The sequence below is a fragment of the Zea mays genome, chromosome 7 (genome assembly GCF_902167145.1).
Source record: "Zea mays cultivar B73 chromosome 7, Zm-B73-REFERENCE-NAM-5.0, whole genome shotgun sequence".
NCBI classification, from domain to species: Eukaryota; Viridiplantae; Streptophyta; class Magnoliopsida; order Poales; family Poaceae; genus Zea; species Zea mays.
The window spans coordinates 4745822-4760848 of record NC_050102.1 but is presented as its reverse complement, the minus strand read 5'-3'; the positions used below and the strand labels follow the sequence as shown (position 1 = coordinate 4760848).

The following is a 15027-nucleotide window of genomic DNA, read 5'->3' as shown; positions in this document are numbered from 1 at the left end:
ATATATATTTGATGGTAACCGGAGAAGCAGTCAAGGAGTGACATGACTTCGCACCTGGCCGCGCTATCGACTATTTTGTTGATCCGAGGCAGCGGAAAATTGTCCTTTGGGCAGGCCTTGTTGAGACTGGTGAAGACGATGCACATTCACCACTTGCCGCTCTTTTTCTGCACCATCACAACGTTGGAGAGTCACGTGGGGTAAGCCACTGGCTCGATAAATTTGGCTTCCAAGAGGCGATGTACCTCGGCCTTGGCGGCTTCTGTCTTCTCGTCGGACATTTTGCGGAGCCGCTGTTTTTTTGGTCTCACCGAAGGGTCGATTCCCAAGCTGTGCTCAATTATGGATCGGCTGACCTCGACCAGGTCGAGGGCGGACCAGGTGAAGACGTCTTTGTTCTTGGACAAGCAGCATAGGAGTTTCTCCTCGTCATGCGAAGTGAGGTCTTCGCTGATGGTGACTGTCTGCTTGGGTGTGGCCTGGTCGAGGGGAACAATCTTGGTCCCGTCGTTGCTCTGCAGCTATGCCTTGTCGTGCTCTTTGTCGGTTGGGCTGGCGGACGCAGGGACATCGCGCTGGGCCGTGAGGCAGTGCACATTTCTTTGCCCGGGGATGAAGTCCCGCTCTATGTTGCGCGCAGTCTGCTGATTGCCGTAGACCGTGATGGCGCCTAACGGACCTGGTATCTTCATGCACAGGTACAGTCCGTGAATGGCTGCCTCAAACTTGTTGATGGAGCCCCGGCCCATGATGACGTTGTACGGATACACCATGTCGACGATATCAAAGGTTATTTGCTCACTTCGGGCATTGGGTGCTACACCGAAGGAGAGAGGCAATTCTATTTTGCCGACAGGAAAAGTGCCCTTACCGCCGAAGCCATACAACGGGTTGTCCGAAGGCTTGAGCAGGCTGTGGCTTATGCCCATGCGGTCGAAGGCATGGAGGAAAATGATGTCTGCTTGACTGCCATTGTCGACTAGGACTTTGTGCAGGTCCCAGCCTGCCACGCTGCAGTTGATAACCATGGCGTCGATGTGGGGGGCGCTGCGCAGGTCGACATCTCGGGCGTCGAAGGTTAGCGGTACATGGGACCACTTCGTCTGCACGACTGGACCGGTGATGGCGACGTGGTTGATGCTGCGGTAGTGGTCCCGCTTCTGCCGCTTTGTGTCGAAGTCAGTGCTGGACCCCCCCCCCCCCAGTGATCATATGAATGACTCTGCGATACGGCTGATCGGCGAAGTCTTCTTGTTTTGGGGCGTGGGGGTGGGGGATGTTTTGTTGTTGCTGGTGTGGAGGTGGGGTGGGGGAGGTACGATTTGTACTTCCTGGTGGTGTTGGTATGCGTGGTGCGGTGGATGCGGGGCGGGGGCGGGGATGTATGGTGGAGGGTGTTGCTGGTAAGTGTGCGCGACAACTCTAGGGTTGTCGGCCGATTGCGCCCGTGCCATCCTGTCTCTGGTGGCCTTCGTCTCTGGGCAGTCTTTGGTTTGGTGGGCGCAGTCTTCGCCGTGGAAAAGACAGTAGAATCGGCGCAGCGGCTGCGCGCGTCCCCGGCCCCTACCGCGAGTTCCATTTCCGCGACCCTAGGGGGGATATTCCTGGCGGCGAGGGGCATCACCAGCGGGGTGCTGGTTGGCAATGTTGTGCACCTGCTGCTGATTGCGGCCGTCTCGACCGGAGTCTGGCTGCGGAGTTCTCGTCCACGTGCGGCTGGACTGTGGAGCATCTTTGGGTTTCCTCTGAGACTCAACCTTGCACTGGTGGAGCTCTTCGGATTTTGCGTATTTTTCAAATAGCTGATATAATTCCTGGAGGTTCTTGGGCGGATCTCTGATGCAGTGGCTATAAAGGACGCCGGCGCGAAGGCCACTGATGGCGTAGTGGATGGCGATCTGGTCATCGACCGAGGGCAGCTGTGACTTGAGTGTCAGAAACTTGCGGTAATACTCCCGCAGAGTCTCTTTTTCCAGCTGCTTGCAGAGTGAGAGTTCGGCCAAGGCGTCGGTGTCTGGGCGGTACCCTTGGAAGTTGAGCAGGAATTTGTCCCGGAGGCTTCTCCAGGAGTCGATGGACAGCGGTGGCAACCGGGTGAACTAGGTGAGAGCTGGGCCCTCGAGGGCGATGATGAAAGACTTGGTCATCGTGGCGTCGTCCCCTCCGGAAGATGCAACGATGACCTGATAACTCATGATGTACTGTGCTGGGTCAGTGCTGCCGTTGTACTTGGGATAGGTCCCTGCCCGGAAGTTGGCAGGCCAGGGTGTCACTTGCAGGTGTGGCGCCAGGGGACTTCACTCGTCGAGGTAGTTGACCCCTTGGAATGGCGCGGCGTGTTGGATGGCATGGTCGCGCTGGGGGAAGTGTAGGTCTTCGACTTGTGCGCGCTGTTGCAGGGGTGGCCCGTGTTGCAGGCCGAAGTGGCCTTCGCGGTGCATTAACGCGATCTCTTGCTCGAGCTCCTGGGCCTTCTGCTCTTCGTCTCGTATCATTTGCCGCACCTTGGCTTGTGCAGACACACGTTGGCGCTTGGCCTCAAGTATCTCCTTTTGCTTCTGGAGATTGCGGTTCTTGATGCGCAGGGCGCGCAGCTGTAGCCGTTCTTCTGCTGAGACACCGATGACTTCGCCGTCCTCGGTGAAGTCCGTGCCCTCTGGTGGAGCGAAGCCTGGGGGAGGTTGCGGCTGCCCTTCAGGGCCGCAGGTGCGGAGAGCGTCGTCTTCGTAGGTGCGGAGAACGTCGTCTTCAGTAGCCTCTTGGTGGGTGGAGTGGGTGAGGGCGAGGGCCTTGCCCTTTTTTGCGGCCAGCAGTGCTGCCTTCGCAGCCTCGTCAGCCTTCGAGCTAGCTTTCTTGGGTGCCATCGCGGGTGGTTTTTTCGTAGCACGAACGGTGGGCGCCAAATGTTGGAACTTGCTCACTGGTGCAAGTTGATCCAACGGGGGGGGGGGGGTGAAGCAACGTAAACAGGGTTTTTGCACGAGATGGCAATAGCTCTGTTGATCTAGCCTCTCAAGGGCACTGTGCGGGGGTATTTATAGGTATCTGAGTGCCCAGCGTCGTGTGTTAAGGACGCATGTGCCCTCACACACCTAGGTTATCCCCGGAATATTCCCATAAAGCGGGGTTACAGACCGTAATTACTGGGAGGCCTTTACAAATTAGGCCCGTAACACACAACGGCCACGCAGGGCCTGTTACAATGGGTCGGATCACACGCGGGCCTCCATTCTGGACGGGGTCGCAAGATGAGACGACCTCATCACGGGTCTTCGTCCGGTGGTGTATGAGGCGAAGGGTAAGTCTGCCCGTTGCCTTGTCTCCGTTGGTGCAGCGAGGACGGCGAAGGCCTCGAGCGAAGGGTGGCGTCTTCGCCTTCGCCCCAACAGAAGTCCTCTTGGCTATCCAAGAGTTCATCCTTCTCATGAATAGCACTAATCAATTCATTTAATTTTTCTTTTTTTGTTGCATATTTAAGTTGGCAAAAAGGGTGAGCAAATCATACTCATCGTCACTAGAGCTAGCCTCATCACTAGATGTTGCATATTTAGTGGAAGCTCTAGATTTTACCTTCTTCTTTTTGCTGTCCTTTGCCATGAGGCACTTGTGGCCGACGTTGGGGAAGAGGAGGCCCTTGTTTACGGCGATGTTGGCGGCGTCCTCGTCGGAGGAGGAGTCGGTGGAGCTCTCGTCAGAGTCTCACTCATGGCATACATGGGCATCACCGCCCTTCTTCTTATAATACTTCTTCTTCTCCTTCCTTCTCCCCTTCTTGTCGTCGCCCCTATCACTATCACTTGATAATGGACATTTAGCAATGAAATGACCGGGCTTACCACACTTGTAGCAAACTTTCTTGGAGCGGGGCTTGTAATCCTTCCTCCTCCTTTGCTTAAGGATTTGGCGAAAGCTTTTGATGATTAAAGCCATCTCCTCATTATCGAGCTTGGAGGCGTCGATGGGAAGCCTACTTGACGTAGACTCTTCTTTCTTCTCTTTCGTTGCTTTGAAGGCAACGGGTTGCACCTCGGGTGTGGAGGTGGCACCTCGCTCAATGATTTGTTTGGAGCCTTTGATCATTACTTCAAAGCTCACAATCTTTCCTATCACTTCCTCAGGAGACATTAGTTTATATCTAGGATCACCACGAATTAATTGAACTTGAGTAGGGTTAAGAAAAACGAGTGATATAAGAATAACCTTGACCATTTCATGGTCATCCCATTTGGTGCTCCCAAGGTTGCGCACTTGGTTCACCAAGGTCTTGAGCCGGTTGTACATCGCTTGTGGCTCCTCCCCTTGATGAAGCATGAAGCGACCGAGCTCCCCCTCGATCGTTTCCCGCTTGGTGATCTTGGTCACCTCATCTCCTTCGTGTGCGGTCTTGAGCACGTCCCAAATCTCTTTGGCACTCTTCAACCCTTGCACCTTATTATACTCCTCTCGACTTAGAGAGGCGAGGAGTATAGTAGTGGCTTGGGAGTTGAAGTGCCGGATTTGGGCTACCTCATCCGAGTCATAGCCTTCGTCCCCCACGGATGGTTCCTGTGCACCAAACTCAACAATGTCCCAAATGCTAGCGTGGAGTGAGGTTAGATGGTGCCTCATTTTATCACTCCACATACAATAATCTTCACCGTAAAAAACCGGTGGTTTGCCTAGTGGGACGGAAAGTAAAGGGGTGCATTTGGAAATGCGAAGGTAGCGTAAGGGGATCTTACTAAACTTCTTGCGCTCATGGCACTTAGAAGTGACGGAAGGCGTGTCGGAGCCGGAGGTGGAGGGCGATAAAGAATCGGTCTCGTAGTAGACCACTTTCTTCATTTTCTTCTTCTTATCGCCACTCCGGTGCGACTTGACGCGGGGAGGTGACTCCTCCCTCTTCTTGTTGCTGGACTCCCCCGATGGAGCCTTCCTGTGGCTTGTGGCGGGCTTGTCGCCGGTCACCATCTCCTTCTTGGCGTGAGCTCTCGACATAACATCGAGCGATTAGGCTCTAATGAAGTACCGGGCTCTGATACCAGTTGAAAGTCGCCTAGAGGGGGGTGAATAGGCATCTCTGAAATTTATAAAGTTTAAGCACAACTACAAGCCGGGGTTAGCATTAGAAATATAATCGAGTCCGAAGGAGAGGGCAAAAAACAAATCACAAGCAAATAAGGCGAATGACGAGGTGATTTGTTTCACCGAGGTTCGGTTCTTGCAAACCTACTCCCCGTTGAGGTGGTCACAAAGACCGGGTCTCTTTCAACCCTTTCCTTCTCTCAAACGGTCACCTAGACCGAGTGAGCTTTTCTCTTCAATCAAACGGGACACTTAGTCCACTACAAGGACCACCACAACTTGGTGTCTCTTGCTTTGATTACAAGTGAGTTGAGAACAAGAATGGAGGAAGAAGAAAAGTGATCCAAGCGCAAGAGCTCAAAAGAACACGACAAAACTCTCTCTTCTAGTCACTATTGCTTTGAGTGAAATTGGGACTTAGAGAGATTTTGATTCACTCTATTTGTGTCTTGTATTGAATGCGCTAGCTCTTGTATTGAATGAGTTGGATGAAAACTTGGATGCCTTGAAGTGTTGGTGGTTGGGGGTATTTATAGCCCCAACCACCAAAGTGGCCGTTGGAGAAGGCTGCTGTCGAAGGGCGCACCGGACAGTCCGGTGCGCCACCGGACACTATACGGTACGCCAGCCACGTCACCCAATCATTAGGGTTCGACCGTTGGAGCTTCTGACATGTGGGCCACCGGACAGGTCTTGTTCACTGTCTGGTGCGCCATCTGGTGCCTGTTCTGACTCTACGCGCGCAGTCGGCACTGTTCACTGTTCACTTTTGCAGTCGACCGTTGGCGCTGTAGCCATTACTCCGCTTGGCACACCGGACAGTCTGGTGCTACACCGGACAGTCCGGTAAATTATAGCGGAGAGCCATTTTTGAAACCCTAAGCTTAGCAGTTGGAGGGAATTCTCCCTGGTGCACCGGACACTGTCCGGTGCGCCAGACCAGGGCAGCCTTCGGTTTTATTTGCTCCTTTTTATTTGAACCCTTTCTTGGACTTTTTATTGGTTTGTGTTGAATCTTTGGCACATGTAGAACTTAAAATCTAGAGCAAACTAGTTAGTCCAATTATTTGTGTTGGGCAATTCAACCACCAAAATCATTTAGGAAAAGGTGTGATCATATTTCCCTTTCACTAGATGCTCTTTTAATCGAGACACCTCGCCTTTTTTGGTGGTCAAACAATAAAAGCACTTAAAGCCAGCCCCATGAGGCACAGGATATGGCTCCAAGTCACATCAATTGGTCCATTTAACTTCACTGGTTTCGCTACATTAGCAAACATAACACTATTTTATGTAAGGTCTCACAATTATGCAAGGTCTCACAATTGCTCACAATGTTCATGAATATGTACACTAGATATAAATCTATCTGATCATAAATTCTTCTAAAATTTGTAACAAGTAGTATACCGGTATTTTACAATGGTCATAAATATGTGCATTGGATTCAAAACCATATCCTACTGTACAACATTTCATCATTTTAGTTTGTCAAAATTAAATCTAAAGTTAGATATATAACAATGAAAGCAATTACCATGTTGATCCAACACCATCACACCAACACTTGAAGATGTACCGGTATCGGCCATAACCTTTCCTTTCTCTGCCTGAGTAGCAGCACCAGCACGACGCTCGCGAGGATGGTCAATCATGTGTATTTCATAGTCGCTGTCCCAGTCCGACGCCATGGAGGAGCTTCAAACTGGAGTGAAATCAGCAGTCAGCGCTCAGTCGGGACGGGGTGGTAGTAGTAATAGCAAGCGGCACGGCTGAGAAGGCATCGATGCCGACTCAGCACCAACAGCGGCTGCGAGATTGAAGGAGGAGATGTCGCTGACATACCTGAGCGTGGCGTCCTGGCAGCCAGAGAACGTCACTGAGAAGGCTGGACCTGCTGGTGCCGAGGGACAACGGACAAGGACGGCAAGCAGCTGCAACAGATAAGGCGCGCGCGCTAGACCTGGCGCCGGATGAGAAGCAGCAGCTTGGCTGCTTGCAGGCGTTGTGCACTGGTCGTGCGGCTGGCCGGAGCTGGGCGGCCTACTTGCCTGCTCATGCGGCTGGCCAGCAGCTGGGGCGGCGGTCGCGTGACGCGTGAGGAGAATGTGAGCTAAGCAAAGAGTTAGGGTTTCAATTTTATATGTGGGTGATGTTTTGGGCCTCCTTTTTACAGCCCAAACAAATAACTTTAGAATTGGGCCAGCAAAATTCAAAAGTGCTGAAAAATTTGGGCGGTAATGAAAAAACCGGGGCCCACCGAAAAACACGATTTTTGGTTTTCTCGTTTTTTCGTCTAACCTAAGTATTTCACGAAGCACCTATGCTAATCACCAAGTGATTCCTTAAGCACTTGGGTCTCTAGAGCTAAAGGATTGGAGTCTCAACTCACACATTATGTTTCTTAACTCCCACACGTGAGAAATAGTTGACTGGGTGCTATTTATAACCCCCAAGACTAAAAGAGTCATTGTGAAAAGATAGTTTCTACGTAGCACTAGACATGTTCGATGTGCCATCAGAAACGTCTAGAGACGTCCATGTTAGCTAGTCGTTATCAATCATTGAGCCTATGGGTATCCGATGTGACATCAGATATGTCAGGTGTGTTATACCTAGCTCGATGCATTTGCAATCCTTATTGACTGTCACATCCAGTGCACCACCGGACACATCTGATGTGTTGTAGATGCTCGAATACGCGCTACATGGCATATTGGGTGCCCTGTCTGGTGTGCCATCTGGTGCACACATACATGTCCAATGCACTCATCTTCAGCACAATCTTTAGTACAGGTAATGCGCCTATCCGACTTGACATTTGGTGTGCCACCTGACATATCTAGTGCACTCTATAGCATATTTTTTGTGTCTTCGTGCTTTTTCACATGTGCTTAGTTGTGGTTTCGAGAACTAGGGATAATAAGATTTGTGTTCGGTGGGGATGCTAGCGTGGACTCACTCCGAATGATGAATTACTGAGGCCCAAACAATGGGTTGAGGCAGAGGGTTTATACTGGTTCAGTCTTGCGCCCTAGTCTAGTTTTGTGTTGATCGTAATATTGCTCTCGGACATGTTACAAAAGGTGTGCTTGTGTGGATAAGGAAGGGGTCCGGCCCTTTTAAATCTCAAGGGTAGGACCTTATGGTGGGGATTTGTATTCCATGGGCGGGAGCATGGTTCGTTGCCTTTGGGTGGCATAGTCCTTCTGACGTCGTCCGTAGAGTCGTCTATAGTCGTACTCCTTGTATGGCGTACTGTATCGTTCGCTCATCATATAGATCCTTGTAGTGAGTCCACTGCTGACATCTTCGTAATAGTGTGCGGTGGGTCTCGTGGGTTAGTCATATGGTGCAGTGGTGCATCGCACAGCCTTGTCTGTCGCCATGATCCTGTGTCACTTGTCGCGTGCGTAGGCATACACCCGGTATGGTGTATCTGTTGCATCCTTTCCGGTATACGGGTTACTGTAGAAACTTCGGTGCTGATATCCCTCATGACCGGGGTTGACTGGTTCAGGTTTGTGATGAGTGATTGTCAATGAAGTAGCATCTTGGGTTAAGTCATGTGGATTAACGGGAGCACGAGTGTGTGTATGAAACATATCTCTTGGCTTGTGGTACGTTGGTGTGGAGTCTGGAGACGGTGATCGATAGCATAGGTGGAGCTTATGGGGGTTAGTGTAGAAGGATCAAGAGCAATGAAGGACGAGCGTTGGGTCTTAACGAAGGGACTAGAGGAGCCGGGTGACTACACATGGTGGCTGACACCTGGGGACAATGACGAACACAAGGACATATCAGAATAGATTGTGTTATCGATGTAGTTGAGGACCGGTGGAACATGTGTCCATGACGTAGGGGACACGTTTGGTGGTTGAGCCTCAAAACCACCCAGGGACAGTTTCACGGATTTCATTGGATTTGGACCTCAAAAGCTATCGACACGATTCTAGCAGGAATCGAAGGCAACACATGGCGCCATTACAGAGGGTGCGTCATAGCGACGTAACTTTATGAAGAAAACATGGTCATCCGATGAATGTATCAAGAGTTGGTCCATTGTCCCCGACTGGATGGATAGGGTCTTTGTATCTAGCTAGGGGTAGTTTACTAAAGAGAAAAAAACTCTATAAATAATGGGAAGGGTTGCACAACCAACCATCTCTCTAGCGTTAAGTTTTTCTCTCTATTTTTCTTATGTTAGGATGTCCAAATATAAAATAAGGTTAAAAATGGCACGAGGACGAAGACACTACCCACACACGGACACCTGGGAAGCAGGCCAACCGAGGTTATGCACGCTCGGTCCTCAAGAGCGCAACAAGAAGTCGACTAGCTTAGTAGGTAGGAGACGAAGCCCAGTTGAAAAAGCTAGCCGTTTAAATGGGAAAGCCCAGAGTTCAACCGAGGTATTTCCATGGAAGAAAGTAGTGGAGAGTTGCTAACCGCCATCGTTTTGGGACCTACTACCCCCAAAACGACCTTCGTTTCCACGCGTGCATGTGAGCATATCCTTTACTGAATCCACGGCGACCAAACCATCGCACTCACGCACGTTCCGTCTCTCTCTGAAATACTGATCGATCAACCATCGTGCAGAATTAACGCATGGTTTGTCGCCTCGGGATATTGCATGCAATGTGTAGTCAGACGGCAGCATTACAGCCAGCAATTACTATTAGTAGTCCTGTTGCCTAGAGTAGTTTTCTGCTGGATCAGATGATCGAAGCCCTTGACTTGACGGTCCAGCGCCCACCGGCCGGCCGGATCGGATCGACGATTCTTCGTTCGACGGCGACGGCGACGGCGATGTCCTTGTGTTGATTGTGTGCTTTGCTGTACAAACAGGATTCATCATAGTTCCACGCACGAGCTAGCTAGCTGGGTGTATGTCCATGGATGATCGGGGCCCGGGCTTGGACGACTGCACTGCACGCAAGTCAGGGACTAGCTAGCTGTCTAAGAGACTGGACTTTGCTAGCTGACACAGACATTGACACTTGCAGCAGCCAGGCAGCAGGACATAGGATGCTCACCTAACCTCTGGCTGGCTATATGAAAGCGACAACCGGGACGAGGAGTCTGGAGCTCGAAACATCCGTCGATGCTGACGTTTTCGCTTTCTCCTTTAATTTGTTCAAACCGTACGCAAGTAGCTGTGCGCTGAATCATATCTGTCTCGATCATCGGATGGTGACCCTTAATTCTATTCGTCCAGCCGGCATATATTAAAGTATATCAATTAGACAAAGCTCATACATATATGCATCTTGTGCTCATCTTCTCTGCAGCCTCCGGCGAATCAGCAAGCACGCTAATCTGATTTAGTTTCCTCTACCTAGATATAGCCGTCTTGCTGGCTATAGCTAGCTGAACGACGTTACGTGCGTGTCGCCCTTACATACGCCCTGGTGGCCTGCTATATATATGGTTACAAGTTGTACGTAGTGAAATAAAGAAAGTTTCTTCAATTTGACATAGGCCCTCCGATCCCTGCAGCTGGGCGGCCAGTGTAACGGGTTGATGTGTTCTTTGTGTTATTATGTTGGGAACAAATCAGGCCAGTGTAACCACTGCCGGAAACAGCTGCTTTTCCTAGTGTTGAAGTACTCGGCGAAAAAAAAGATACGTATGAAAATGGATGCTAATCTTTTCCTTGTATTATCAAGCACATTATTACAGATAAGATTAAATTTTTGCATAAATTAATTTATACATTATTTGCTCTCTATAACAAAAAAGGTGAAAACTTATCCATGTCTGTATCCGAATTGTATCCAAATTTTGTATCTATCATTTGAGAAGATATATGATAACTTTTATAAAACTTTACAAGCTTAATGCTAAAAACAAGAATATGAATTTACATAACAGATTTTATATCCTATTTATTGGTTTGTACGGTTGTACCAAAAATGTATGGTTGCACCTGATATGTGCCCCATTATGTTTGTCCGGAAAGTAAAAAATGAGCTAGTCTCATGTCTAGCCCAATGAAGCCGCTCTGACTTTATTAGTTACATATCCGACCTTATTTGAACACTTGGAATAATAAAAGAGCTACTCCTAGGTAATCTTCACATGGAATAATAAAAGCTGAAGTACCTACCCTTTAGAATGGAGGAAATACTATATTACTAGCACGTGTATGTTAGACTTATTCATAGGCACCAGGTAAGAAAGTGCCTTTGTTTCATTGTCCACCAAGTCCAGCCCAAGCTTTATTTTCACCTCACACTCTTGGACCAGCTAAGGCAAAATATGTTTTAACTTTAGACCAGGTCATATTACGTGGTGAAAACACATCAAATATGAACCATAGAGGAGAAAAGATCTCATTAGCCTAGGATCATATTTCAAAAGGTTTTGCTCATGATATTATTAGGTAATGATGATCGATGTCGATCACATGAGTAAATCAATATCGTGTCTCTAGTACTTTGGGAACAAACAAATAACATCATGCATATATATCCAATACAATGTGTACTATATATACATCGACATCGACAAAGATGTTTTGACAACATAGTACATAATATCTTGAACTCATTACAATTAATAAAATCGATCTATCATATATGTATATATGTTCTCTTTGTAAGAACCCTGCTAACTACTGCCATGCATGTCCACATGTTAGTTCGGTGTTTCGTCGGCGGTTTTCGTTCTCTGCTGTGGTGCTGTGTGCGTGGTGTGGAGCTGCACAGTGGACGACTCCCCCCAACCAAAAAAAAACTAGCAAGCGCAGATCGAACAGGCGGCTTGCTTCTTGTTTCGAAGAACAATACGGCTGGCCTGCAACTCTCCTAGGCGTACGATCTAGTGTCATAGAAGGAGAACACACTGGGGCTGGGGTCCGTGAGCTCCATCACCATCCTGCCAATGTCGTCCCAGCTGGACCCGTCTTTGTAGTACATGTCGTCTAGCGGCCCGCTGGCAGCAGCAGGCGGGCTACTAAGCACGCCGTGATGGAATGCGGCCATCGTCGTCGGCGACGGCAGCGGGGCCGTGGCCGCCGCGTGCAGCGCGTGGCTGTTCCACTGGCCGTGCTGAAGCTGCTGCTGCTGGTGGTGGTGGTGGTCGTAGCCGTAGCTGTAGCTGTAGCCGTCGATCATATTCACCGGATCTTGCAGCAGCGGGGTCTGTGGCAGCAGGCCGTTGGTGTACTCGTCCCCCGTGTCCGACTCCATGCTGCCCGCCGTGACAGAGCTCGACTCGCCGGGCTGCGCGACAACTGCGGCGGCGCTGGACACCTTGCTGCTGCAGTGGACACCTTGCTTCTTGTAGGTGAAGTTCCTCCTGAAGATCCGGCAGATGGTCCAGACCTCCGCTTCCTGCTCGCTGGGCGAGGCGTGGGCGGTGTCGGCGCGCGGCGGCAGGCGGAACTCGTGCATCATCCACTCCGTCTTGGTGCCCTTGCCGGCGCTGCCGCGGTAGAAGACGAGCGACTTCTTGAGGCCGATGGGGTCGCCGGCGCGGCCGGACGCGGCGGAGTGGATGGGCCTGTCGATGCCCGTGGCCTTCCAGAATCCGGAGCCGGTGACCCTGTTGGGCCTGATGCTGTTCCTGTACTTCCTCCCCCGCAGGCAGAAGAAGTACCACTCCTTCTCTCCCGAGATGGAGCTCGACTCTGCAGGGACCAAATAATGGCGGGTTCCGTTCGATCAGTCCATGAATTAATTGCAGTCTCAAAGCATGCATATGTAAAAGAAAATGCCTTACTTGGAAGGTCCCATGGGTCGTGCTTGTATATGTCGAAGTCCTTGATGATCTCGATGGTGAGGCGTTTCCCGGCCACCTTCCGGCGGAGGTAGAAGGTGACCAGCTCCTCGTCGGTGGGGTGGAACCGGAACCCGGGGAGCATGTCTTCGTCTTCCTCCTCTAGCTCGTAGTCGTAGTCTCCCACAAGCACCACTACTTCCTCCCCTTCGCCGCCGCCATGGTCACCAGCCATGATCTCTTTTCTTGGCGCCATGTACTATATATATATATATGTAGTGTGTGTTTTCTTGCACCGTACCACACCAAATTAATGCTTGGGATCCTTGCTGATGATGGTAGCTGCTATGCTACGTATGTATATATAGCTAATCTGCTGGCTCGATCTTGTTACTCTTCGATCTGCAGTAGCTAGCTAGCAGATGAGTACGTACGTAGAACAGCGCGCAGCAGCCGTACGTCCTGCCTGCTAGCTAGCTCCGGGCTCCGGCTGCCTTTATGTTCTTGCAACATGAAAGCAGCTAGGGCTCTATATATATATAAGCACGCGTGTGTGATGCGGCAGGCAGGCAGGCTGCTCGATCTTGTGTGTGTGTACTGAACTTGTCCGCCGGAGCTACGAAGAAAGGAAGGTTCGTGCATGCATGCCTATATGCCTGGTCAAAGCTCTGTGTCTGACTTGATTTCTCGCTAGCTACCAACAACCATAGATGATACTGTCTTTATCTTGGCATAGATTTTGCTTGTACATATATACACACACATGTCTCTCCCTTGACTGTTCGTCCATGCATGAGCATGAATCACCACGACGCACCTGTGGCCTGCCTGCACGCTTGCACGCCGTCGTCGCCGGTGACTTGTTCCTACGACACGACACGACACGGCGGCCGTGTGACCTTGCTTCCACGGTTGTGCCGCACTACCGGAATCAGCTCCTTTGCCGTGTGTCTCAGACACACGGCAAAGGCAAGTTTACACTCGGCAAATGCTTTGCCGAGTGTAACACTCGGCAAAGAACGCTCGGTAAACTGTACATCGGCAACAGCCTCTTTGCCGAGTACTATTTGTCGGGCACTCGGCAACGACTTTGCCGAGTGCCAAATGGCACTCGGCAAAGAAAAGTCACCGTCACGGTGCCAAGTAACGGTGACGGATCCTTTGCCGAGTGCCGTCTGTGGCACTCGGCAAAGAGGTCAATGTTGCCGAGTGTTTGCTCGAGAGGCCCTCGGCAAAGACTGACCCAGTGGGCCCCACTTCCAGTCCCTGTGCCGAGAGCTCTAGTAGACACTCGGCAAAGGAGGCTTCTTTGCCGAGTGTTTGTTGGACAGGTACTCGGCAAAGAACCCTCCAGTGGGCCCCTGTGCCAGTCCCTTTGCCGAGTGCCCTGGCAATGGCACTCGGCAAAGATGTCTTTGCCGGTTCCCAGGTTTCCTTCTTTGCCGAGTGCCATTGTCAGCACTCGGCAAAGATGGCTTTACCGGTTCCCAGGTTGCCTTCTTTGCCGAGTGCCATGGTCATAGCACTCGGCAAAGCGCCCCTTTGCCGAGTGTTACACTCGGCAAAGTGACCAGAATGTCCCTTTTTATTTGCTTTTGTTGTTCCATCCAAACAAACAAAAGATATATATGATTCACATCACATTATATATCAATCACATCACAGAATGAACAAATTTATCGTGAACACCATATATATCACAAAGTCTCACAAATATAAGTAAGGATCATCACAAAACAGATATAAGTCTGCGTCATCACTAACATCACCAAGTATCTCACAAGATAAAGTTTAACTAACATCACCAACACTCATAAAGGTAAGTCCGGATCATCACAAAACAGATCATCAACGAGGTGGGCATCTGGACTGGTTCGGCGAAGGGCTGGACGAAGCATGAGGGTTGTTCGACGCCGTCGATTGACCCTGCACAGAGAAAAGATTGTATGTGTGAGAACATATGAATAAATATCATGCAGTACTAAAATTTTGATACTCACAGGAGTAGTGAACTCTGTAGGGTCAGCTGCAGGGAACAACGGAGGTGGTGGAGCATGACCCTGTGCGGCGCCAAGGCTCTGCATGTACACGAACATCTCCGCCATCCTATTCTCCAGCTCCTCACGTTGCCTCCTCTCATCATCTAGCTGAGTCTGTAATATTTCGCCCTAATGTTACGATAATGCAAAGAACAGATATATAAAAATCAATGAACGATGAATAGATAAGGAATAACCT

At 50.2% G+C, this 15027-nt stretch overlaps 1 protein-coding gene across 1 annotated transcript; it reads right to left on the bottom strand.

Moving 5' to 3' along the window:
• Positions 1 to 11506: 11506 nt before the first annotated feature.
• On the bottom strand, positions 11507 to 13297 carry LOC103633674 (uncharacterized). The gene is made up of 2 exons (XM_008655384.3): positions 12793 to 13297; positions 11507 to 12700 (listed from the first exon to the last, which is right to left on the bottom strand). The coding sequence occupies exons 1-2, from the start codon at positions 13043 to 13045 to the stop codon at positions 11877 to 11879; spliced, it is 1077 nt and encodes a 358-aa protein (XP_008653606.2). The 5' UTR covers positions 13046 to 13297; the 3' UTR covers positions 11507 to 11876.
• Positions 13298 to 15027: the final 1730 nt, after the last annotated feature.

What these genes read in the sequence shown, in the direction of transcription:
- LOC103633674 (XM_008655384.3), bottom strand. Translation starts at nt 13,045, where the DNA reads ATGGCGCCAAGAAAAGAGATCATGGCTGGTGACCATGGCGGCGGCGAA. An exon ending in CGACCCATGGGACCTTCCAA is followed by an intron (nt 12,701 to 12,792) that starts GTAAGGCATTTT and finishes TGGTCCCTGCAG; the next exon opens with AGTCGAGCTCCATCTCGGGA.